The 27,571-nt window shown below is 41.7% G+C and overlaps 1 protein-coding gene across 3 annotated transcripts in view; it reads right to left on the reverse strand.

The window, feature by feature from the left end:
• Positions 1–27,571, reverse strand: part of MGAT5 (alpha-1,6-mannosylglycoprotein 6-beta-N-acetylglucosaminyltransferase) — a 245,542-nt gene that overhangs the window by 148,691 nt on the left and 69,280 nt on the right. For all 3 annotated transcript variants that reach the window (XM_054043734.1, XM_054043735.1, XM_054043736.1), the window contains exon 2: positions 13,052–13,450. In XM_054043734.1, the coding sequence (XP_053899709.1) occupies positions 13,052–13,292 (241 nt within the window). In that variant the 5' untranslated portion in view covers positions 13,293–13,450. The remainder of the gene's footprint in view (positions 1–13,051; positions 13,451–27,571) is intronic.

The following is a 27,571-nucleotide window of genomic DNA, read 5'->3' on the forward strand; positions in this document are numbered from 1 at the left end:
GAAATGAACAGTCTATGGGATGTTCCAGTGAATGAAAAATATCCCATCCCTATAAACAGGGCTCAGTTCTCATTCAGACTGAGCAAAGCCAGCAATCAACTTTCACACTGTTACATCATTAGGGCCCTACCAAATTCACGGTCCATTTTGGTCAATTTCTCATACATAGGATTTTAAAAACCATTCATTTCATGATTTCAGCTATTTAAATGTGTCGTTTCACAGTGTTGTAATTGTAGGGGTCCTGATACAAAAAGGAGAGTGTGTGTGTGGGGGGGGGTGGGTGGGAAGAGAGTCGCAAGGTTATTGTAGAGGGGGTTGCGGTACTGCTACCCTTACTTCTGCACTGCTGCTGGTGGCTGGGCAGCTGGAAAGTGGCAGCTGCTGGCTGGGATCCCAGCTCTCAAGGAAAAGCTACTGCCAGCAGCAATGCAGAAGTAAGGATGGCCTGGTAAGGTACTGCCACCCTTACCTTCTGCGCTACTGCCTGCAGAGCTGGGCCTTCAGTCAGCAGCCCCTGCCACTCTCCAGCTGCCCAGCTCTGAAGGCAGCAGCACGGAAGCAATGGTGACCTGGTATGGTATTGCCACCTTTACTTCTGCACTGCTGCTGGCGGGGCAGCCACAGAGCAGCAGCTGTTAGCCAGGCACCCAGCTCTGAAGGCAGCACAGAAGTAAGTGGGGCTATACTGTGACCCAGCCCTAAAATAACCTTGCAACTCCCTTTTGGATCAGGACCCCCAGTTTGAGAAATGCTGGTCTCCCCCATGAAATCTGTATAGTATAGGGTAAAAGCACACAAAAGACCAGACTTCCTGGGGCAATACCAGATTTCACGGTCTGGGACGCATTTTTCATGGCTGTGAATTTGGTAGGGCCCTATACATTCGGCTTCTTCCTGATCATGCAAATTCTGACTTTTATACCCTACACCAATAATGCTATATACCATATCACCAGAGCCACCCCACGCAAGTAGAGTGGGGAAAAAAATTCTATATATATCTGCATATTGTGCAAAACAACATAGGAAGAATATGAGGAAGTTGATTAATTAATAACAAATAAAAAGTATAAAATTCTGAATTCAGAAAATGTTACAGAAAAGTTGACAGATTGTCTTTACCTCATGACAATGTGGGAAAGGGGAGAAAAGGACATAACTATACAAGAATTACAGTGCGGGCCTAAACTGTGAATGTACTGGAATTTGCCTATTTATGGCACTATCTCAAGAATTTACATTATTCAATAGATGCTACCATTACGCTGTTAATCATGCAAAAATAGGTTTAAAATGTGTAATTATCTTCTTTTCATAACTTTAAAATCAAATGGTTTTCTGATCTGTAATTTGACATGTGGTAGAATTTTCAATTATAATTCATAAGCAAAGATTCACTTGCTTTACACTGGGTTTAGTTTTGTCATATGGTTTTTAGTGTTTCTAATTAGTTTTTAATCAGCAGTCAAATATTTGTGCAAACAAGAGAAAGTTTCTGTGGAAAGGCTGTTAAGTTTAAAGTTAAGGAAAGCTACCCGAAAAGAAAATGAATTGCACCTATTTTAAGGATGCTCCAACAACGTACATCTTCTTTCATTGATACTGTTTTCTTTGCCTTCCAAAGACCATACCAAGTGAAAGCACTGAGAGTACTAAATAAAAAAAAAAAATTCTATCCATATCTATATCTAGAGAGAGAAAGAGCGCGCGTGCTCGCTCATATTTTGAAATATGTGTCTATATATATATATACATAACATATTGTAAAGCATTTTTATATAAATGTTAATAATTGAAAATTTTAAAAAACAGTCACATTGGAGCAGAGTGACAGAAAAAGATTAAATAGTTATCAACGTGATTTTAAGGTCCAATTTCTTGCAGCCTGTCTGGAAAGGCTGTGTTTCTCAATCTTTTTGAGCTGGTGACCCCCTTTGGGCTTAAAACAAAACAAAACATGAAACCCTCCCCCCCACTAGAAAAAACTTTCAACCCCGTACCTTCAGCTTTGGCCACAGGACTTCAGCATCCTTGCGAGGCACATGGCTGAAACACGTACATTCACTTCCCAGGGCACCCTGTAGCATGGGGGCCCAAGTAGTTGCCCTGCTTCCTAACCCCAATGCCGTCCCTGCTTGCAACCCCCTAAACCCATCCCACGACCCCCAGGTTGAGAAACACTGCTGTATAGGATGGGAGCTCCATTTACAAGTTATGTAACATAAAAGATCTTAAAGGTGTCAGTTGTCAGTTGTCCAGAGTAGCAATGCATTTTTGGCACTGATATAGCAAGCTCTGGATTTTGGACCAATGCAATTTTTGATTGCCATTAAGCACTTGCTCTAGATAGAGGGTGTGACAAACTGACAATATCCTGCAATATCCAGAACAAACCTTATGGAATTAAGTTAAACTTTACTGAGTCAACTTGAACATTACTGAATTAGAATTAGTACCTTTGGGGTCAATTGTATTAAAAATGCAGTTGTTCTATGTATTATTATAGAATCACATGTAACTCTTCTAGGAGCAGAGGGACGCTAATGTAATTCCTTCCATTATTAGCCATTTGAAGACACCTCCTGGAGAGGTTTGTATATACTAGTTCAAACTGAATTCTCCAAGGAACCAACAGATAAAGGATTTTAGGGTAAATAGCCTGGTTTTAAATAGACTCCAGGCCTTCTTCCTGATTGTGCAAATGGACGGGTCCATAGAGAGCTCCAATCCTTAGGGAAGACACTGTGCTTGATCTGAGCTGAAGCTGTAACGAACTTGAAACCATGAGGAAACCCCTTGGATAGGATTTTGAAGGACTGCTCCTGTCAGAGCCCATGTTAGGGTTGGGGTGATCTCTAGTAAGCTTATTAGCATGCATGGGGGGGGAGGGAATGGGGGTTAATTGTTTTTAAATGTGTTTTCTCTGTAGTGATTTTAAATTGACTTGCATACGAAGTGCTGTGTGGTACCTTATAATGGTGGGCAATTACTCTGTTACTAGTCTCTGAAGAGAAACTAAGCAGGCCTGCTTAGGCAGAGTCTCTGGCTTGGATGTCACAGTATAGTTAGGGGTCCGTGCAACTTGGAATACTCTGGTCAGAAAGGTATTTCCACTCAAGAGAAGAGAAAGCCAGAGGAGAATGAAGCCTAGAGCAGGTGCCCTTGCTGGTCCACAGAAGAGGAACAGAGGTGCAGTTGCCCTGAACTGTGACAGAGGGCTAGGTATGATTGCTGATATTAAAACATTTAAGTGTTTTGGAACCATCGTGTTGAGCACATTGCTAGCCTCTGTAAATGCATGTTCTTATTACTGTTGCCCTCAGGTTCCCTGCCTTCCCATTAATCTCTCTGAAATTTCTAAAGCTAGAAAACAGTTCATATAATGTGCCACCTAAAATTTTGAAACCCCAGCTTTTAAACAGCATAAAGAATTAACCTTTAAGCCTAACTGTTCCCATGATATTGGCTGTTAAAGTCATGCCTGATGATAAAGCAGAGGGGGTGAAATTATGGAAGCAAGATGGTAATCAGAAACACCTTATTTTAAAACATATCACTCACGGGAATTTACTGAAATTCTGTTCCCCTATAATTTTGTTAAGGAATATTTCATATGTAAAGCTTCTTGATAATTAAGTGGAAGATTGAGCATCAGTCTAGCATCCTCTCCCACTAAAGTCAGGGTTTTAGTATTATGCCATTGGTGACAACATAAACTAATTAGATTTCCATATTCAAAAGGAATGACAGTGACCCAAAAAAAAGTTAGCTAGAGAAAATACTGATGGCTCCTAGGGAAGGCCAAGACAATGCTACCATGGTAGGTCTTTAATGACAGAGCCTTGAAAAACAACTGGATTGACATTCAAATAGACTCCACCCTACAGGGCTAGGCAGCAATAATGGGGAACCAAATGTGTTTACCTGGCCCATACCTCAATAGTTCAGGTCTCACTGAGCCACAGAAGAACGTTCAAATTACCTAAAGGGCAGCAGGTGCCAGTCACTTAAAAGATCCATTCAGAAGAGGGCTCTAAGATATATTAGCAGAGTTTAAAATGATCTGTGTGGCTAAGTGGCAAACCAAGTATAAAGCATTTAAAAATTTTATTCATAACTTGTTCCAAACTAGGAACGGACCAATTTAAAAATGATTATGCCTGATCCACCCTGGCCAGGCAAACAACATTTAAACAGAGTTACAATGAATATGTTAAACAGTTACACAAATGTAATTTAAAGGCAGGGCTCCAGAGGGCATTGCCACTAATATCAGATCGAAGGGAAAAAGGAGAGCAAGGAACCTGCACAAAAGTACAATGCCGAAGGAGTAAAACTAGAGATAAGGTAGGTGAATTCAAGATTAAAAAACCAATGTTGCCTGCAGTGCGGTGGTGTACAAAGTACAGTGAGAAGAGTAACAAAAAAAAAAAAAAAAAAGGGCCTTCTACAGTGCTGCCAACTGCACTAATTGGAGCAGACTGCAGAGAAGGGAAACATGCAAGCACCTGAAAGTTATCACTTGGATGCAAATTAAAAAGTAGAAGGGGAAGCTAAGAATGTGTGCCTATCTGATGTGATGAAAACAAGAAATTTGCCCATCCACCCACCCCCATTTATACTATTCTAATGTTTAAAAAGAAAAGTACATAACAAACCAAAGTTAAAAGATGCCCATGTCTAGAACACCGGGTATAAAATAGAGGAAATATGTAAAATCGGTTAAAAAAAATATGTTGTGTGAAAATTAAAATTTACTGGCTATTTTCACAAGGAGACAAAACAAACGGAAGCATCAGGAGAGTTGTGATTGTTTAATGGCTATTAAAGGCTGAGGCTTCAGATACATGGTAACAGTTTGGGGAGGCTTTCATTGAATAGTGGATCAACATCTTCTGACTACTGTGATAAATACTGACCATTAACAAGGATTTGGCCTTTAAATAAAATAGTTATGTATATTAAAAGTTTGAGACTTAATTCGATGCACTGCCCAATGGACACCCAACTCAAGTATGGCATTATTCTTAATCATTCTTCTTTAAACAGAGCACTAGTCATACTGTCATTGAAAATACTTTATTGCAAACATCTTAATCCTTCATCTTCAAAATCCCCAGTTTGCACATAAAATGTGTGAAGCTGCAAAGTATATATATATTTTTTAATTATTGTTACTTTGCACTTACATAGCACCTGTTTAACTAAGGATCTCACTCTCTTCTCTTAAACAAAAACAGTAAGTTTGTTTCCTGTGAAATAGGTTAGGATTAGAGCGGAGGTGGGCAAACTACGGCCTGCAGGCCGGATCTGTGAGCCCTGCACCACGCTCAGAAGTGGCCGGCACCACGTCCCTGCGGCCCCTGGGCGGGGGGGGGGGGGGGGGGAGGGGGCAGAGGGCTCCGTGCATTGCCCTTGCCTCCAGACACCATCCCCCACAGCTCCCATTGGCCGGGAACGGGGAACTGTGGCCAACAGGAGCTTCGGGGGAGGTACCTGGAGGCACGGCAAGGGCAGCGCACGCGTAGCCCTCCGCCCCACCTCCCCCAGGGGCCGCAGCACTTCCTGGAGCGGTGCAGGGACAGGGCAGGCATGCAGGGAGCCTGCCCTGGCCCCAGTGCACGCCGCTGCCACCCCGGAGCCACTTTAGGTAAGCGGCGCTGGGCCGGAGTCCAAACCCCTCCTGAACCCTAACTCCCTGCCCCTCGTACACCCTGCACCACTCCTGCACCCCAACCCCCTGCCCTCAGCTCCCTGCTGCACCCCTGTGCACCCCAACCCCCTGCCCTGAGCCCCCTCGTACATCCCGCACCCCTCCTCTGCCCCAATCCCTTGCCCTGAGCCCCTTCCTGCCCACCTCACCACCTTCCACACCCTGCACTCCCTCCCGCACCCCAAACCCTGGCCCTGCATACAATTTCCCCACCCAGATGTGGCCCTCGGCTCAAAAAGTTTGCCCACCCCTGAATTAGAGACAGATCATTTGCCACATCATTGAGCTATAGCTGTCTCTGCTACAGTACCTGACCTCTGTGATCATGTACCAGATAATTCCACATCAGTATGTACAACAGGAAATGAATCACAGGCAAGTGAAATTGCAGGGGAAATTTAGCTAATGACATTCTGTGTACTTGAATTTTGGCTAGAGCACATTAATGCAACCCTAATTTTACAAAAAATGCTATGAAACCTCTGATGACAGGTGACACTTTATGTTTTGCTGATCAGCTGAGGCTACAGCACCCTTACTTAATGATGGAACATTGGCTAAGTACTGATTTAAAGGGAAGAGCACCACCTACTGAATAAACATCACCATTCTTTGCAGAAATCTGGGCTTTCTTTGTGGGCGGTCTTCCATACAATCTAACCCAACTCTGCTTAGCTTGTGATATTTAATGGGATCACAATACAAGTTGGTATGTCTGCAGGCTGTCAGACACAAATAAAAATAATCACAGAACAAGGGCTAGTTGTTATCTAAGCCACATAGCAATATAATAGTCAGCTGCCTAGGGGATGGTGACCTCAACCTCATGAGCAAACACATTCACAGAAACACCAGAATCTTCTCAGAGGAAACAAAGCAGTAATAGAAACTGCATGCCCTCCCAGCATCTCTGGTATCTGCTGTAAAGAGGTGCTTTCAGCCCACACTGAAGTGAAAGAGGATACCCAAAAAGAAAATGAACGGCTCCTAACTACGTGAGCGTGCAGCCCTAATCTAGGGCATCGTAACTTCCTTGTACAGGTCTAGAAGAAACACCAGTAAGATTTCTCTTTGATAAAATGTTGAAGAGGAAATAATCTCAATGACTAATTAGCAATTAACTTGAGATAGCCTAAAAGGAAGACTACTCTCCATCACAATAGGTGACAAAGAAAGCAAGCTGAAAACACCTATGCCAGGAACACACAGTTACATCAGATTTAAAGGGACAGCATCAACCTGAAGTTTAGCCTTTCCTCCCCCCCCCACCCCTTTTTTTTTAAAAAGCAAGAGTTTGATAATATGCCCATGTGGGAGCCCTTGCCAATACTTAAAAAAAAAAAATCTTTATTTCTTCTCAGTTTCTGTTTAAAGACCCACACAAACATGGGACAAAGGAAACAGTGAAACTTACTATATATAAGTGCTGTCAATAGTAGGTAAAAGATTCAGAGAAATGGATGATTAAACTTGGGACTAAATACCTGATTTTACTTTTTAAAACTGTTTTAGGAAATGTAATTTTATTAAGATTCAGCAAAAATCAGAACTGAAATGGAAAAGATCAGAGAAAACACACACAAGCAATTGTCAAGTTTTAGATTATTTTTTATTCAGCGTCTCTTGAATCACTTCACACATCTAAACTGAGAAATCACTTCACACATCTGAACTGACAGATCAAGTTTCTCAGTAAATGGCAATGACAGATTTTAAACAGAGATAACAATATATAGATAATCACAGTCACAGCAGACGTAAGTACTGTGAACTGTAGTAAAAATCAGCAGTGGACTGAATCATAATGGGTTCAAGATAGTCTCTGAAGAGCATGATGTAAATAAGTTTGGATTTTGGACTACCCACAATTCACAGCAATTCACACCTACGCATTCCTTTGCTGAACCTTTTCTGATTCTAATCTCTCTTTTGAGATGAAGTGATCAGAAATGCATGCAGTATTCAAAGTCTGGGCATACCATAGTCATTAGAAAAAATAATCCCAGCTATATATACACAAAATGATGGAAGTCTAAATTAGCTGTTGCCACACAACAAAAAGATCTTGGAGTCATTGTGGATAGTTCTCTGAGAACATCTGCTCAATGTGCAGCAGCAGTCAAAAAAACTAATAGAACTTTAGGAACAATTAGGGAAAGGTGAGATAACATGACAGAAAATATCATAATGCCACTATGTCAGTGGTTCTCAACCAGGGTCTTTCACGGGGGTGCACCAACTCATCTGGAGATTTGCCTAATTTTACAAAAGGTTACATAAAAAGCACTAGCGAAGTCAGTACAAACTAAAATTTCATATAGAATCATAGAAGATTAGGCTTGAAAGAGATCTCAGGAGGTCATCTTGCCCAATCCCCTGCTCAAAGCAGGACCAACACCCACTAACTCATCCCAGCCAGGGCTTTGTCAAGCTGGGCCTTAAAAACCTCTAAGGATGGAGATTCCACCACCTCCCCAGGTAACCCATTCCAATGTTTCACCACCCTCCTAGTGAAATAGTTTTTCCTAATATCCAACCTAGACCTCTCCCACTGCAACTTGAAGCCATTGCTTCTTGTTCTGTCATCTGCCATCACTGAGAACAGCGGAGCTCCATCCTCTTTGGAACCCCCCTTCAGGTAGTTGAAGGCTGCTATCAACCCCCCTCCCCCTCACTCATCTCTTCTGCAGACTAAACAAGCCTTGTTCCCTCAGCCTCTCCTCATAAGTCATGTGCCCCAGCCCCCTGATCATTTTTATTGCCCTCCGCTGGACTCTCCAATTTGTCCACATCTCTTTTGTAGTGGGGGGTCCAAAACTGGATGCAACACTCCAGATGCGGCCTCATCAGTGCTGAATAGAGGGGAATAATCACTTCCCTCGATCTGCTGGCAATGCTCCTACTAATTGCAGCCCAATATGCTGTTAGCCTTCTTGGCAACAAGCGCACACTGCTGACTCATATCCAGCTTCTCATCCAATGTAATTCCCAGGTCCTTTTCTGCAGAACTGCTGCTTAGCCAGTTGGTTCCCAGCCTGTAGCGGTGCATGGGATTCTTCCTTCCTAAGTGCAGGACTCTGCACTTGTCCTTGCTGAACCTCATCAGATTTCTTTTGGCCCAATCCTCCAATTTGTCTAGGTGTCACTGGACCCTATCTCTACCTTCCAGCATCTCTCTCCCCACAGCTTTGTGTCATCTGCAAACTTGCTGACAGTGCAATCCATCCCATCATCCAGATCATTAATAAAAATGTTGAACAAAACCAGCCCCAGGACTGACTCCTGGGGCACTCCACTTGATACTGGCTGCCAATTAGACATCGAGCCGTTGATCACTACCCGTTGAGCCTGACAATCTAGCCAGCTTTCTATCCACCTTATAGTCCATTCATCCAATCCATACTTTTTTAACTTGCTGGCAAGAATACTGTGGGAGACCATATCAAAAGCTTTGCTCAAGTCAAGATATATCACGTCCACTGCTTTCCCCATATCCACAGAGCCAGTTATCTCATCATAGAAGGCAATTAGGTTGGTCAGGTATGACTTGCCCTTGGTGAATCCATGTTGACTGTTCCTGATCTCCAAGTGCTTCAAAATGGTTTCCTTGAGTACCTGCTCCATGATTTTTCCATGGACTGAGGTGAGGCTGACCAGACTGTAGTTCCCCAGGTTCTACTTCTTCCCTTTTTAAAAGATGGACACTATATTTGCCTTTTTCCAATCGTCTGGGTCCTCTCCTGATTGCCACGAGTTTTCAGAGATAATGGCCAATGGCTCTGCAATCACATCAGCCAATTCCCTCAGCACCCTCAGACGCACAAGTCCATGGGTCCAGATCTAATGTATGTCCAACTTTTCTAAATAGTTCGTAGCCCCCTGTTCTTAGGGCTGCTCACCTCCTCCCCATGCTGTGCTGCCCAGGACAGCAGTATTGGAGTTGATTTTATCTGTGAAGACCGAGGCAAAAAAACCATTGAGTACTTCCGCTTTTTCCACATAATCTGTCACTAGTTTGCCCCCCTCCGCCCCGGTTCATTAAGGGTTCCACACTTTCCCTGAACTTTTTCTTGTTGTTAACATACCTGTAGAAACCCTTCTTGTTACCCTTCACATCCCTTGCTAGCTGCAACTCCAGTTGTGTTTTGGCCTTCCTGATTACACCCCTGCATGCTTGAGCAATATTTTTATACTCCTCCCTAGTCATCCGTCCAAGTTTCCACTTCTTGTAAGCTTCCTTTCTGTGTTTAAGCTCACCCAAGATTTCACTGTTAAGCCAAGCTGGTCGCCTGCCATATTTGCTATAGACAATGACTTGTTTATACTGTTCTATATATAATCAGCGGTTCTCAAACTGTGAGCGAGTTTGTTTTAATGGGGCCACCAGGGCCAGCATTAGACTGACTGGAGTCCAGGGCAGAAGGCCAAACCCTGAGCCCCACCGCACGGAGCTGAAGCCAAAGCCTGAGTTAACTGAGGTGAAACTTGGGGTGTTCAAGACAAATCAGATTCCTGAAAGGAGTACAGTAGCAGAAAGATTGAGAACCACTGCACTATGTAAATACATGGTACGCCCACACCTAATGTACTGAGTGCAGTTCTGGTCACCTCATCTAAAAAAAAAAGATACATTAGAACTGGAAAAGGGGCAGAGAAGGGCAACAAAAATGATTCAGGGTATGGAACAGCTTCTATAGAAGGAGAGATTATAAAGACTGGGACTGTTCAGTTTAGAAGAGAGACAGCTAAGGAAGGATGAGATGGTCTATAAAACCACAAATGGCATGGAGAAAGTGAATAAGTGTTATTTACCCCTTCACATAACACCTGATGAAATTAACAGGCAGCAAGTTTGAAACAAACAAAAGGAAGTACTACTTCACACAACCTGTGGAACCATTGAATGTTGTGGGGCTAAAAGTATAACGGGATTAAAAAAAGAATTAGATAAATTCATGGAGGATAAGTATAATCAATAGCTATTAGCCAAGATGGTCAGGGTGGAACTCCATGTTCTGGGTGTCCCTAAACCTCCAACTACAAGAAGCTGAGACTGGATGACAAGGGATGGATAACTTGAAATTACCCTGTTTTGTTCATTCCCTCTGAAGCATCGGGTATTAGCCACTGTTAGAGACAGGATATGGAGATAGATAGACCACAGGTGTGACCCAGTATGGTAGTTCTTGTGTTCTTAAATAGTGTCATCATGATATTTTCTGTTTTATTAACTCTTTCCTAATGGTTCCTAACATTGTTAGTTTTTTTTGACTGTCAGTGCACATTGAGCAGATGTTTTCAGAGAACTATCCAGGATGACTCCAAGATCTTTTTCTTGAGTGGTAACAGATAATTTATACCCCATCACTTTGTACATATAGGTGGGATTATTTTTATAGGTGCTCTGGGGCTGGAGCACCCACGAGAAAAATTAGTGGGTGCTCTGCACCCACCGGCAGCCAAGCTCCCCCCCGACCTCCTTCTCCCTCCCACAGAGCACCATGTCCCCACTTCTCCCCCTCCCTCTCAGCGCTTCCCACCCCCCTGCCACCTAACAGCTGTTTGGCGGCACTTAGGACTTTCTGAGAGGGAGGGGGAGGAGTGGGGATGCGGCACGCTCAGGAGAGGAGGCGGAGAAGAGGCAAGGCAGAGGCGGGGATTTAGGGAAAGGGGGTGGAATAGGGGTGGGGACATTGGGGAAGGGGTGGAATGGGGGTGGGGAAGGGGTGGGAAAAGGCGGGGTGGGACGGGGACGTTGGGGAAGGGGTGGAATGGGGGTGGTGCAGGGGCGGGAAGAGGCAGGGCCGGGGGGGGGGGTGGAGCACCCACCGGGCAGAGGGGAAGTCGGCCCCTATGGGTGAAGCCCTAGTCTAAGGACAGCCCCACCTGACGCAAAAAATGCAACTGGGTCCCTTCCATTTCCCAATACAATGTCATGGAAGCAAGCTTCAGAACCATTGTTGGATGAGCGTACCATAGGACACTGAAGCATCACCATATCAATAAAAACTTTTCCTTTTCTCCACTTAAGCAAAATAAGTAATTTACTGCTAGGGTATATCACTTTGGGCTTGTCCCATAAATAGAATGACTTCCCTGAATTAAGCTGGGTCTATGTGCTGGGGTCATACCAGATATTGGCACATTCACACACTTTCTCTAGCCCAGTATTGCTGAATGTTGGGGCAACATATATGTGATCTAGCTGTGCCGCTTGCATCCTTCCCACTACAAACCCAGCTGCTGTAACTTCATATTTATCATCACAGGAGTATGATACATTCTGGTGATCATTTTTTATGGTGTTTCCAAGACAACACTTTGCAATTCTTAGGCATGTTTCAAACTCCAGCACCTTCCCCTTGTATCACAGACTTTTCCATGTGGGTTCTCAGTTCTGAGTTTTCCAAGCTTTTATACATTCTCCAATTCATCTTTCAACAAAAAAGAATAATGTGAACTGAAACCAGACCATTTTGAGAAGAATCTCTCTGGCAAGGCTGAAGAACAAACTTTGGTTCTCAGCCAGTGGAAAGGCGGGAACCGCGTTGGTCACTGCCAGCTATTAATAATCTTAGCTTGGAATTTTTCTGTAAGAATAGAAAAAACTGAAGCATCACATTCAAACCACAGAGGCAGAGCTGTCCCTGAATCTAGAAAGTGCAGACTAAACTAAGAGATCATAAAGTAGTTGGGGATTTGTGAGTGACTTGATTGTTCCTATTGATGACTGGTTATATTCTGTCTGCTGGAAAGATTGTGGCCAGAAAACCCATTAACCTTAATTAGTACAGATAATTATTTTAAAATAGAATCAATATAGTTCTGAAGTTTCCATTATAAAGGCAAATGTTTACTGCTTAACTTGAGTACAAATATTACAGTTACAGAATTAAATGGTGCATTTCCCCCCACAACCATCCACTCTTACAGTAATATTCAGTTCCACTGAGAAAAACAAAGGCTGGATTTGGGGGATTTTAAGTATGGTTTCAGCACCACAGAACCATACTCTGCTGGGGCTTTGAGCCCTATAGGCTTAAGGGACAGGACTGGTAGATCAGTTAATTAAGACTATGGAAGAGAATGACCAGTGGACTGAAGAAGCCACAAGGCACTACTTCAACCTACAGCAGAATGGCTCCACTGCTGCTCCACACCTTGTGAGAAGAGGATTACTTCCCACTATCCATAGGGAAATTGCCAGTATACAACTTGGTCAATTGGGCTGTATTATGAGGTCAATTTTTTTGGGCCATAAATAATGTTGAGAAAACAAATTAATTAACCAGCATTTTCTAGGAAGCTTCTAGGTATTCTAGAATATGAACTCACCATATGCTGTCATCGTCCCAACATAAGGCCCATCAACCACATTTCTATTTTCTTCTGCCAATGCTTTGATATATCTTTTGCTGAGATCCAATATTTGCTCACGAAGCACTGAACTGCTTTCATGTTGAGTTCGCTGTTGAATAGTAAAATGCAGAAGCATCATTCCCCAAATAAAGCCAAAAGTCACCAGAAAGAAGCCAAGTTTCTGAGAAGATAGTTTCCACGGAGTAAAGAATGCCATGGCTTCCCAACAGCTTCACAATCACCGCACAGGTTCTTAAAGCATGAAACCAAGGAGCAAATGCATGGTCCAGGTATGTAAAGATCACACAATGCAGGAATCAATCTCACTCTGGTGCATTAGTCAGTGTATTTCCTCCTTTCAGTTCCATCCTGCTGCTGCCAAAACAAAGAAAAAAAGGCACATGGTCACCATAAAGTACTAGAGTATCTCCAAGCTGTATTTTGTTTGTATTGTAACTTTTGCAGAATATGAGTAGAAAACAGACTTTCTTTGTACATTTTTAATTTGTTATACTTTACAATATGAATCAGAGCAGGAACCAGCTGGGAAAAGATTTGGAAAGAGAACAAGTATTTAAAAAATTAAATGCATGTTAACCAGCGTAGAACACCTTTGAAAATTTGGACCAAATTCAATTCTTTAAAAAGTTTCCAATCTGAATTTCAAGGTAAAGGTATTTTAGTGCAATGGGTGAATGAAGATCTTATCTTGCCAATTTAGTGGATTTAAAACAATCCTACCATAATTCTTTTCTCAGAGAAGAAGTAATTTTAGCTGGCAGTGACAGTGCTATTCGTTTCTGGCAAGAGATAGGGCATATGGCTAGATAGGTAATCAGGAAAGTAGATTCTCTCAAGGGAAAAAGGAAAAAAGTGTTCTGCATTATTTAAGCAAATGCAAGCTCTCCTGGCTTACATTACAAGTATTCAGAGGATTGGAAGAATCTCTTATTGTTTTTGTGTGGCCTCAGTGCCGTGCGTCTCAGAGGAATAGCTTCAAAGTTATTTCATAGCGAGTAAGAGTTCAATTAGCACATTTCTGTGCCACACTTATGAATATAAATATATTTCTGAACTGTCACACTACACCTTTTGTGTTTTAAAATGCTCTCACTGGTCTAATTTCAGCATATGCAATTTCAGCAAAGAGTTAGTATATGACTATCTAAAAATCAAGTAGTGGCTCCATTTTTGCATAACACTCAATAAAACCTAGCCAACATCCAATTTTTTGAACGTATTAGTTAATATTAAACAGAACAAAGAAAGCTTACTTAGGAAGTTTCAAGTCAGGTTTTTTAGCATAAAACACTGTAAAAAGGAGAAATACTAAAAGGAAATTAAGTGTAACCTCTAATTTAAAAAAACAGATTTAGTAAAGCATTATCCTTTTAACTTTATAATGTTCCCAGACAGGAATACAGAACACACAATGTTCTCTTTTTATTTTGTACTTGCACAGATAACATAGATGTTGCCTGTTTTAATAGAATAACTATAGATATGCCTGCTAGCACTGCTGTACTTACTTATGGGCACATCAAAAATTCTATCAGAAGCCTTGCTTTTGGTAGAATTAACCACTCCTTGGAGGAAAATGGCCACCTTTGGCCAGAATATAGTGCAAAAAAGTCAATAAGTAAAAACACTCTGATTTTAAATCAAAGACATCCAAGACACTAACTCCCACAATGAACTGAAATTTCGTATAAAAGTTGTCAGCCCTACATTAATATGTTTTTAACCATTACAATTATATTATTTCTTCCCATAATTATACTGTGCTTCAAGACTGGGCAAGGTGAAACCAGAGTAAACAAAATGCATGGCATAAATGAGGTTGTGACGTTGCATTCCATATGATTTTATGAAAAGATGCTAATAAGTGAGAATATAATGTAACTGGAATATGCTTCATGCAAAAGGTCTCTTGTAAGATATCATTACAAAGCTTATAATCTACTGAGTGTGGTCATCCTATTTGTATAAATGTATCATTCTTGTATCTGAAACTAGAAATATGAAAAACAACTCTGAGATCCTATTGTAACTATGCAAAGTGTGGGCCATTATTACCCAGTATAAGCTTTATACGGAGTAAAATGGATTTAATTTGGGGCTTGGATGTCATTGGGAGTTGGGTGTCTGGGTGCTGGTGACAGGAACACTTGCTAAGCCGTTTTCAGTTAAGTCTGCAGCTTTGGGGGTGTGGTTCCGTCCCTGGGTCTATGTTGCAGCAGATTAGCATATCTGGCTCAACAAGGCAGGGTTCTGAAGACCCAAGCTGGCAGGGAAGATGGGCTCAGAGGTAGTCTCAGCATGTCAGGTGACAGTCCCAAGGGGGTCTCTGAGACCGAACCCATCACAGAGGTACTATAAGGTTTTTATTGATGTTCGTTTAGGGCAGAGGTTCCCAAACTATGGGGTGCAGCCCCGTGCGAGGGATGATAAGGTTTATCAGGGGCACAAAGACCTGATGGGGTCAGGCTGAAAGGCTGGAGTCAGGAGAGGGCTCTGTCCATCAGGGGAAGCAGACAGAGCTCTGTGCAGGTGGTCTCAGCTGCCAGAATCAGGCTCCCTGCATGCCTCATTCCCCCACTGTTGCAGCTGCCATCGCCAGCAGTTATGTTCCTCTGATGGGGATGCTGGCAAAGACTCTGGGAACGAGGAACAGAAAGCTATACCCCAAGAATACTGACATCCCTCCCCCACCAGACAGGGCCCCTTCCTGACCCTGACCCTTCAGTGCAGCTCCAGGGCACACAGCCCCTCTACTTGCCCTGCCAGACAGAGCCTGCACAGGGAAAGCAGACGTGGCCAAGCTCAAGCTCTGGATAGATAAAATTAACACTAACAACAAAAAAATCAATGTAAAAATGGCCATTTTCACAAAAAATGTTAACACTGTCAATTTTTGACTTTTTCTTGGACTTAAAACAAATACATGTAATAGACTGTCTCTTGCAGATGTGTGTATTGAATATGATAGGAAGAAAACTAATGCAATGGAATCCAACGAAGATCATGAGCTGAACTGAAGTGTGCATAGCAAATTAGTTAACATTTTCATGAAAAAGATTACAGGGAAGAAAAAAAGACTACCCTATTCTCCCATCATCTTCCACACACCCAACCTCCTTCACGTGAGTAGGAACAAGATGAATGTTCCAGCTTCCACGGTCTAAGTAAAAGTCGCCATCCTGGACAACTACTCAATCATTTAGTCTACTAATTCTTAGTTTAGGAATTCTAGTGTCTAGGAGCTTGATGAATACCCAGAATCCTGTAGCCAGGTGATCTTTAGTTTCATAGTACCATGGAGTATATGAGGATTTAAATACATGTATGAAGACAAGTTCTCTGCTCCAAAGAGCTTGAAATTTAGGGCCCTGATTCTGCAAAGACTTATGCAAAGACTTCAATAGGACTTCTCAGTGTGTGAAGCTCAGCATGTACATTGTCTTGCCAGGATAAGGGCCTAAACTGTCAACACACAAAGGCCAGAAGGGCACTTCAAAGTTCAGAAATCAGATATGCAGCATAAAACAGATTTTTCTGGTATTGTTTTGGTGGAGAACCATGAAAGTAATTAAAACTAAACTCAATCACAGTTAAACACACACACAATTTCTTCTTGTAAGCTACTTTGAATGGTTGCCTATGTACTCTGAAGTGTCTGGTGACCTTAGAGTCCCTCTTCATGCACAGTAACATGAGCTAAACAATCACCGGATTTAAATAGGTTGGGACTGGTAGCGTGATATTTTTAGTGAGGCCTCAAATCAGGAATTCTCTCCTCCACAGTTTAACAGAACTCGAATTAGTTGATTAGCATGCTTCAAAATCTATTTTCCCCAAAACTCATCATGTCTTCTTGAGTCTTGTTTGAGTGGGATGAGAGGGACTTTAGATAGTAGACATTGTTCCACATGTATTGTACATGTCTCTAGAGTAAGTGATAGGCAAAACAAAAGTAAAAAAAAAAAAAAAAAAAAAAAAAATCTGGTCTCTGATTTGGCTCATGAATGTGGGGATCCAACTACTTTAGATGGAACTGCACCACAACCTAAAATAGCAAATACTGCATTGAGTACTGTACAGAAGCAGATTTGATGTAAAAGCACTTGAGAATTGTAACCAAGCAGAATTATCTTTAGATAAGGTGTTGAAAATAGCTGATAGGCCAAACAAAGAAGAGCATATGAAAAACTGTATGTGAATACTCTGCTGGAAATAGCCAGGAATTTATGTTATTTATGTGTTCTAACAAAAAAAGAAGCTCTTTATTTAAGAGCAATTTGAAATGCATCTCTTTAAGCAAAAATGGTAAGTCACATCACCCCAACTAAAATCGACACTCAGGTTATACAAGTTTTTCATGTTTCTGAAATTATTTTCATAAAAAGAAGTTCATAATAATTGCAATACCACATGCAATTTGGGTCATAATCATCTTCAGTAATTAAGAAAATAGTTAGCCCTTTTTCTACTGAATTAATCACTCTTATAAGAGACTGCCAGTTTCTGATATTTCATGCCAGTAGGAGAAAAAAATTTAACACTTCTTTAAAAACCAATAACAAAAACAACAACCCAAAACATGTTTTCAGCAGTTTCATGAAACAAGCAATGCTCTCCCCCCCCCCCAATTTTTTTTTAAATGAAACACACACAGTCCAGTTATAAAAGGCATAGTGGTCCCCTACTCGCTACACTGGAGTATTTGGTAAAAAGAACCCCACCATTTTATTTAGATTAAGGATACGTCTACACCACGGGTGCTACACGGCACAGCTTTGCCCCATAGCGTAGATGCTTCTTACATCAACGAAAGGGATTTTTCCATTGATGTAGGTAATCCACCTACCCAAGCAGCAGTAGCTAGGTTGACAGAAGAATTCTTCCGTCGGCCTAGCCATGTCTACACTGGGGTTTAGGTTGACTTACCTACAGTGCTAGGCGGTGTGAACTTTTCATACTCCTAGCAACGTAGCTACAATAATCTAAATTTTAAGAGTAGACCAGGGCTAAATTATTCACGGCAAAGACACTTTCTTCTATAAAGTGCCCTACAAACGTACGGCACTATTTCTATGTTAAATAATAAATGGCACACCTTACTCAGCATTCTAAGCCATCTAATTGACATTGTAATGTACAAAGCTACAAAGAGTATATCTACACAGCAAAAGCTGAGCACTAGTGTAGTTGCCTGAGCTAGCCTGAGTAAGAACAGCAGTTAAGACAGTGCAGTACAGGTAGTGCAAGTCTGGCACAGATCCCATGTAGGGACAAGGCACTGTGCTGTCGTGTCTGTTATTATTACCCATGCTAGCTGGATTCAAGTTAGCTAGTGTAGGCTAGCCCATGAGTTTTTGCTGTGTAGATATACCCTCAAGTAGCAGTGAGATCTGTAGACCCAGACTGATTCAGTTTTTATACTGAAAAATGCACACTAATTTAAATTCCTTGCTATCAAATATCCAAGGTTAAAAAAAATCCTTTGGTGCACTCTGATGTAGAGAGGTGGAAAAAACCTTTGCACTTAACATAAGAACGGCCATACTGGGTCAGACCAAAGGTCCATCAAGCCCAGTATCCTGTCCTCTGACAGTGGCCAATGGCAGGTGCCCCAAAGGGAATGAACAGACAGGGTATCATCAAGTGATCCATGCCCTGTCACCCAATCCCAGCTTCTGATAAACAGAGGCTAGGGACATCATTCCTGCCCATCTTGGCTAATTTCCATTGATGAGCCTATCTTCCATGAATCTATCTAGCTCCCTTCCACCCAAATATTGTAATAAATAATAATTCCGCATTAAAACCAAAGCTAACCTGATATTTATTCACTTCAGGGTTTCATGCCTCCCTATTTACATTAATACTTGTTTCTTTTTAAATAAAGTCTATATCCCACAGTCTGAAATATATATCCATTCAGATTTTTTTTAATACTGTAAATTCAGTTAGAACTATTGTGTCATCTTTAACTCACTACTTTGGATACAAGTACACCACTACTTATATGGACATTAGGTTAGACTAGTATGTGTGATCGTACAACACGTGTTGAGATGGTCAAGCAGAATGGGCTGTTTTGATTTGTTAAACAACACTGAGATAAGATTTAACAGCCAAAATATCATGTAAATGTTAATTCTTGTTCTGCTACAAAGTTTTATAAAGATTGATTACACATTCTATAGCATGCATCTTAATTTTTTAAAAAAAATCTGTTGCAGAAGAGTTACAGAAGTTTAGGATTTTTTTTTAAACGCATATATATTTGTGACATTTTCTTTCCAGTCTGTACTAATAAGAGGTCAGGTGATAACAGAAGTTTGAGACAGTGTTGCTCCAGTGTCTCGGTTCAAGGTATGGTTCAGTAGTTCTATGAATGAGTGATGGACTTATAATTATGGAGCGCTTGAAAGCAGCATACTTAACGCACATAGCTCATAACTAATCAAATATTTTCCAGAATCCAAGATCTTTTTTAAAAACGGAACACACTGCATTTCTCTGTTTGTATTGTTTCTGCAATACGCAGCAATACACTACCGTGTTATGGAGTCTGAAGTCCAACAGAGTGAAACCACCACCACCTCCATTCAGATGGATAGGCTGCTAATGTGGAGGCCAGATTATGATTATTTAAATGCCAATCCAGTGTGAGTGGACACATCTGGCATGACCCCAACATTCCATAGAAAAGTGATGCCAGGACTCATGCTCTATGCATCAGCAGTGGACTAACCCATTTAAAGAGATGCATATGTGTGCGCTCATGTAAATCCTGAAGCTAACTGGGATAGCTAGCTCTAGTACTAGTGACACATGTAAGTAAGGGCAAAAATTCCAGCTAATATACACACACATTAAACTTTACTAGTAATGCTAACTTACCTCACAGTAGATGGTGTGCTGCATATCAGACGGTGTTGGTATGTTCAGATCAACCCATCAAGAGCAAATTAATAGCAGGGTATCGCAGCATACATCCAACCTAGTTTTCACAGAGTTGGCTAGTCTCTATTCAGAAACAGCTCTAAGTCTCGGTTACAGTTTTTTCAATTAGTTTGTTCAGACTGATTTTCCCTGGCTTTCTTTAATTTCTTGTATGGCTTCAGACAATATGCAACATTTGTTTTCTTTCCCTCTCCTAGAGACTGATTCATCTCCCCTTCTTATAGGCACAGCATTACTGGTGAGGTTTGGGTTACTGACTTCCTCTGTGTGGTCATTTTACACAGTTAATTAAATTTAAATAATAGAACTGTTAATGAAAGATGGACAAAAAAGGCAGTTCATTTTAGAATTATGTTCATCTGCCGTTTTTCTTCGAATGGAGATGACTACATAGAAATCAACTGATAAAAACTAATGTATGAGCACAGAAAAACAGACATGAAGAAATGCTAGATCGGGGTAGGCAATCTATGGTACGCGTGCCAAAGGCGGCACGTGAGCTGATTTTCAGTGGCACTCACACTGCCCGGGTGCTGGCCACTGGTCCGGGGGGCTCTGCATTTTAATTTAATTTTAAATGAAGCTTCTTAAACATTTTAAAAACCTTATTTACTTTACATAGAACAATAGTTTAGTTATATATTATAGACTTATAGAAAGAGACCTTCTAAAACCGTTAAAATGTATTACTGGCATGCGAAACCTTAAAATTAGAGTGAATAAATGAAGACTCGGCACACCACTTCTGAAAGGTTGCCGACCCCTGCGCTAGATTCTGAAAAAAGTTTCTACTTTATGTGATCATATGTCTATTGTTGAACAGTTTGCAACACCACAGACCTTTTCCATACACAATATAGATGGTACCAAAATGTCTGATATTATATTTGAACAACTAATGGAAACTAGGGAATGGATTACAAAAGGCATGCATATACATGAACAAGATTTTTTTTTATACTTGTTTTTCTGCAACAGTGTTTTTATTCTGCAACTGTAACACCAGCATCTAAACCATCATGGTTCACAAAGTATTTGCACATTGCTAAATTCTTTGGAATATCTCCTACTTGTGGGGGCGGGAGGGAGGGCCGGAGTGCACAAAATTCTTAGTTTCTATTGGTTGCCTCCTGCTTGCTTCACACAGAAGGGAATGTCTATGCATCAGGCAATGATAGCAGCAACCAAGTCACAGAAAGATGCAAAATGGAACTTAATTATTAAGTGTTAATTATCAATCCTGTCTGTATTTTAATGCCTCAAACACATCATACTCTTCCCACTTATCCACATGGTAATTTACAATGGTCAAAAAGAAGCCAAGTACCTAGTGTTTCCTGGACTAGAATATTTGTAGCCAAAACCCATCTGATGTGAGATCTATACAACAAATACAGCCAGATCCAAAGCTCACTGAAATCAGTGGGAAGGCTCCCACTGACTTCAGTGGACTTTGAATTAGCCCATAATGAACCTTTTAGCTACCTTAAAATGGTTTGGTAAGTTTACATCTTAAAAATTCAATTTTAAATGATTCGCACTTTTCACATCTAAGGCAGACAATCTGATAAAATGCAAAAAAACTCACCACAGCTAGCAAAAAGACAGATGCACTCTGGATAAAACAGTGCCTCTGTGGCAAACACCAGTAAGCAAATGAAAGATATGCAGATAGCAACTTCCAGCTGTGTCAACCCATGCACCCACCTACTGTTTTAGCCTGAAGGAGCTGCCCTTCAGATCACCTCACAGAGAGAAAGGGTATTTGAAAGCTATGTGATAATGAGTTAACCCGTTCAATAGCTTCTTTTACCCCAGTTATTAAAAGCACATTTCAGAATTTAAATTGCTTATCACAAAATAAATGCACAAAGCAGTTACCTTAACTGCATTAAGAATTCTTGAAAAACATTTTTGTCATCTTTCCTGACTTCTTTTTTTAATTATATAAACAGAACGCTCTCATCCCTCTCTCTCCCTCTCTCCTAACCCTCAACTACACCTCAAGTGGGGCACAGAATAACCACCTCCGGATGCAAGTCAACAAAGTGAGAGAAGCAGAATGATGCCAGGTTGACAGCTGAGGCAGGACGGACGGAGGGAGATTGGAAGTAAAAATATATATTTATTTCTCTTTTCTTTTTAAAGAAGAAAGTGTAGGGGAAATTGAGGTACTGGGGAGAAGAGCAGCCTTTGGTGAGATGCCTTAAAAAAACATCACTTTTCGCCTTGAACAAGCAGCCTACCTTCACTTTCCAAAATAGCTTTGTCACTTGTGAACACGATGGGTGGCAACTCAAAGATTTTTTATGAAAGTCCCTGATTATACTAAGTATTTTGAAATCTTTCTAGTTTCCAGCCAAGCATACCACAATATGTAGCTTAGCTACACAGAAATGGGCAGCAGCAGATGCTCCTCTCTTTATGCTAGTGACCTATTTACTTGTCGCCAGATTTTGTGATGCCTGGAGAGATTAAAACAGTAACAATCCCTCCTCCGGAGATTTTTTTTTTTTTTTTTTTTGCAAGTACAAATCTCACTCTGATGCAAATCAGAAGTTTTGTTGTCCTAAAAAACGAACACAGCAAAATAAATCTTGAATCCACAGTGTCAGGATCATTACTCTTCAGTGTGCTGTACTGAGTAGGTTCAACATAAATACCCTTCCACATTATCCCAACTAAAAAATAGGCAATTCATTTACCAATTCAGCACCCCCAGCTTTTCTCTTCCTTTTACCTTCTTAAAAAAGATTTCTGAAAAACCACCAATGGGGCAGAGCACCTACCTTCTACATTTGTTCTGTACTTTATTGTATCCACTGCAGCTTTAAACTGTAAGTTATTTGGAATAGGATCTACTGTACTGCCTTGTGCAAGCTGATGATACCAAGTTATAAACAAATAACTCAGACTGGCTGCAACCTGTGATTTCAGCATGCATAATCAACTGTCCCCACAACCAGAGTAAACTTTTCATCAGAAAAAAATACAAAATATGCTAGAAAATTAATGTTCTGGAATTATGCTCTGGGACAACATTTTGCACGGGCTCTGCTCTCTATCCACTATTCTAAGGCTCATGGAAGCTACATTTCCCATTTATGGAAAAGAGAAAGCTGTTGTGCTAGCCAGTTGGGAATGCTGAACAGGTAGAACAAGATGACCCAACAATGAAACAGATGCCCAGCCAGGGGACTCAAAGCTCATACTTCTTCAGAGCTTCTAATGCAGACGTGGCTTGGAAGACAATGATCTGATAGTAAAGAGATGTTGCAGAACAAGTACATATGGCCCCACTGATCCTGTTTTTAATCCTTAGGGGTTTAATTTATCTGTAGCAGAGTAGCAACAACAGCATTCAGAACATCACCACAGGTTAGCCTGATTTATGAGTGCAAGCATCAAAAGGAAATCAGAGGTACTGCAGTGCATTCCAAGCCTGGCAGTAAGAGTGTGATTTTGAAGTTAAGAGAATCAGATAAGATTAAAAGACCCAGAAGGCAGGGGTCAGAGATGTGGAGAAGGATAATACAGAAATATGTAAGAACTTGAAAACCAGTGAGGGGCACATTAATGCCATTGTTCGAGATAATATACAGCTTAGTTTTCTTTAAACCAAAGCTCCAGAGAAAAATGCTGGAAGTAAAAATGTGTGATTACTCAAGTTTCCTGCTGATTTTGTCACAAATCTACTTAAGGTGACTCACATTGAACATTGAAATGGCTTTATACATTTAGACAGAAGCACAGAGGAGTGACAAAAAGTGTCCCAGAATGGAAAGGAATGAGGAATGAAGCATCCTAAGCAAATGCCAATAGGTTAATAACCTTTCATCTTGTCACTGTCTCAAAATGCCTTTATTTGGGAAACTAGAAAAACAAGTCGAAATTAGCATTCATTCACAAACATTACAATCTCTTCCCAGTCCTGACAAGAGCTACTCAGATGAGATGACAGAAGATGGTGGGCCTGAAAACTGATTTTGTACAACATGGAAATCAAACCTCGCATCTCTAGTAAAACTTCAAGGCCTGAGGTAGTAGTTTTTCAATGAAAGAGCAGAAGTGCTTTATGATATCTGATCTTTTTAAAAAAGCAAATAAAGAAATAGCTGATTCTTTGCTAGCAAGTCTACGCTGAAGAAAAACTTGAGAGAGTCAATCAACATACAATTTGAAGGAAAGGTCTTCTCATAGTTTTTAAAGCAACATGGGAAACTCTACAAGAGTCATTTAGAAATGTGCTTGCTCACTTGCAAGCTATTTTATTCATTTTTAGTAAATCCAAAAGTGGGAGCAATGGATGAGGAACCTCATCAGGTTTCCAACATGATTACCACCCTCCCGCCCACTTCCATACTGACAACGGTCAGTTTACATATGAGTTGTATAGTATAATTTATTTCAGATGATCCATAAAACTGTACTTTCTGAAAGGCATGCAGGTCTCATGATTTAGAGCCCAATCCTGAAAGGTGCAGAGAATTCCTAGTAGAATTCTACAATTCCTAGTAAAACGGTAATGATGAAGTTAACCCTTATCATAGAATCATAGAAGATTAGGGTTGGAAGAGACCTCAGGAGGTCATCTAGTCCAATCCCCCGCTCAAAGCAGGACCAAGACCAACTAAATCATCCCAGCCAGGGCTTTGTCAAGCCAGGCCCTAAAAACCTCCAAGGATGGATATTCCACCACCTCCCTAGGTAACCCATTCCAGTGCTTCACCACCCTCCTTGTGAAATAGTTTTTCCTCATATCCAACCTAGACCTTCCCCACTGCAACTTGAGACCATTGCTCCTTGTTCTGTCATCTGCCACCACTGAGAACAGCCTAGCTCCATCCCCTTTGGAACCTCCCTTTAGGTAGTTGAAGGCTGCTATCAAATCCCCCTCACTCTTCTCTTCTGCAGACTAATAACCCCAGTTCCCTCAGCCTCTTCTCGTAAGTCATGTGTCCCAGCCCCCTAATCATTTTCGTTGCCCTCCGCTGGACTCTCTCCAATTTGTCCACATCCCTTCTGTAGTGTGGGGACCAAAACTGGACGTAATACTCCAGGTGTGGCCTCACCAGTGCTGAACAGAGGGGAATAATCACTTCCCTCAATCTGCTACTTCCCTTGATTAGCTCCTACTAATACAGCCCAATATGCCGTTGGCCTTTTTGGCAACAAGGGCACACTTCTGATCCTTAACCTTGGTCTTGACTTAAAATTAAGGATTGGCCTAGCTGTAACACTCAGGGGTGCAAAAAATTCACATCCAAGGTGCCTTAGTTAAGCTGACCTAACCCCCAGTAGACACAGCTACCGTTGATGTAGGAAGCACTATGGGAGCTACAGCAGCTTAGCTACAGTTGTGCTCCTGTAGTACCCATACTGTAGACATGCCCTTTGTTAGCAATTCTGTTAGTCTGGGGGAAAAAATCCACTTTCCTAAAGATGGAATGGCTGTGCAGTGCTAGCAGGAATAAAGAGGAATGATAAAACTTATAAATTTTATTTGTATACCTGTAATAACTAAATACTAGATCTTATTATTTAATGTATTTTGTTACCAAAGTAAGCTAATTACTCCACATATGCACAGAGAAAATGGAATTTACAGAGGAAGACAGTGTACCACATGGAAGGTCTAAGGCAGGGGTGGGCAAACTTTTTGGCCCGAGGGTCACATCTGGGTATGGAAATTGTATGGCGGGCCATGAATGCTCACAAAATTGAGGGTTGGGATGTGAGGGGGGTGCGGGCTCTGGGGTGGGGCCAGAAACGAGGAGTTCAGGGTGCAGGAGGGGGCTCTGGGCTGGGGGTTGGGGTTGGGGGAGTGAGGGCTCTGGCTAGGGGTGCAGGCTCTGGGGTGGGGTTGGGGTGCAGGAGGGTGCTCCAGGCTGGAACTGAGGGGTTTGGAGGGTGGGAGAGTGATCAGTGCTAGGGCTGGGGCAGGGGGTTGTGACCTGGCAGAGCTTACCTCAAGGAGCTCCCAGAAGCAGCGGCATGTCCCCCCTCTGGCTCCTATGCGGAGGCACAGCCAGGCTGCTCTGCCCCTGCAACTCCCATTGGCCGCGGTTCTTGGCCAACAGGAGCTATGGGGCAGTGCTTGGGCTGTGGGCAGCATGTGGAGCCCCCTGGCTGCCCCTACGCGTAGGAGCTGGGGGGGAGGGAGGGGAACATGCTGCTGCTTCTGGGAGTTGGGCAGAGCCATGGCACGCGCAGAGCGGGGACAACCACCGACCCTGCTCCCCGGCTGGAGCACGGAGCAGGGTAAGCCCCAGACCCTGCGCTCTCCAGGGGGAGCTTGAGGGCTGGATTAATGCATCTGAAGGGTCGGATGCGGCCCCCGGGCCATGGTTTTCCCATCCCTGGTCTAAGGTCACTAGAGTGTTCTATGCCTCAACTAGCCTGCTCTCATCTGTGCTCTACTCTGACTCCTACACAAAGAAAGACCCTCACCACATCTGGGCTAGACAAGGGGGAACTATATGCTAGGTGTCATCAACATACTGAAAGCACTTCAGCACACATCTCACTAACAGGCTCTCGCATACACTGAATAAAGCACAAATCACCCTAGCACACACCACCTGAATGAGACCTCTTGGCAGAAGAGTAGTTACCACTTTCTACATCCTATCCAAGAGAAAAGGAAGAAGCCACCCAAAGGCAGTTCTGTTCAACCCCCAGGGACCACAGGCAAGTTAACAGCACCTCCCATTCCACATTATCCCAGACCTCATATCTGTGTGGACAACTGATCTTTATTCCTGACCAACACAAGTAGTGCAATCCTTTACCTTACCCAGGCCAGAATCCAGACAGACCAAGGTCAGAAAAGACAGAGGTATTATTTTAGGTTCATGTGAAGCATGATCTGTTTTGCAAGGAAGGATACAAACTTACTGAAGCTGAGCCCTATAATTCTGCATAACATTTTTATATTTTTACATTTGTGTTATTCAGGCGACCTGTGAATGCACCTCCTTGGAACAGTCATACTGCACTCTCTTTTTTGAAAATAATTTTTTTTAAAAGATGTAGTTAAAATTAAAAATAGCGGTGTCAGCACAACTAAAGAGACATACATGGTGCAAATAGCCTCTCATCCATCATCCCCATTAATGAAACACACTTCACAAATAAGCATAATTCAAAGAAAAATTAAAACTAACCAGATTTTGAAAAAAATAGTTTTCCATAAAATCCTGTAATTATTTCAGTTTTAAAGCTCAAATGACAATTAGGTGGAACTCCCGCAAGCAACTGAGTCTTCCCCAACTGAAATATTTAAACTAAAATAAAACAAAATTTTAAAAATTATGGGAAAGGAACACTCCATATTTTAATCAACTGTATATTACTGAGTCACAGGAAGAATAAAGCCTTTTTTAAAAATAAATTCTCAGCTTAAACAAAGTCCTTTGTAGTGGGTTTTTTTCTTGTTATGTGGGAAAGTTTTGAACCTGGGTCAGCATATAAAATTTCTTCCTACAGATTTGTTCTTGGCGAGCATTTTGAATATAGTCTATT

This window comes from Malaclemys terrapin, chromosome 11 (assembly GCF_027887155.1).
Source record: "Malaclemys terrapin pileata isolate rMalTer1 chromosome 11, rMalTer1.hap1, whole genome shotgun sequence".
NCBI classification, from domain to species: Eukaryota; Metazoa; Chordata; order Testudines; family Emydidae; genus Malaclemys; species Malaclemys terrapin.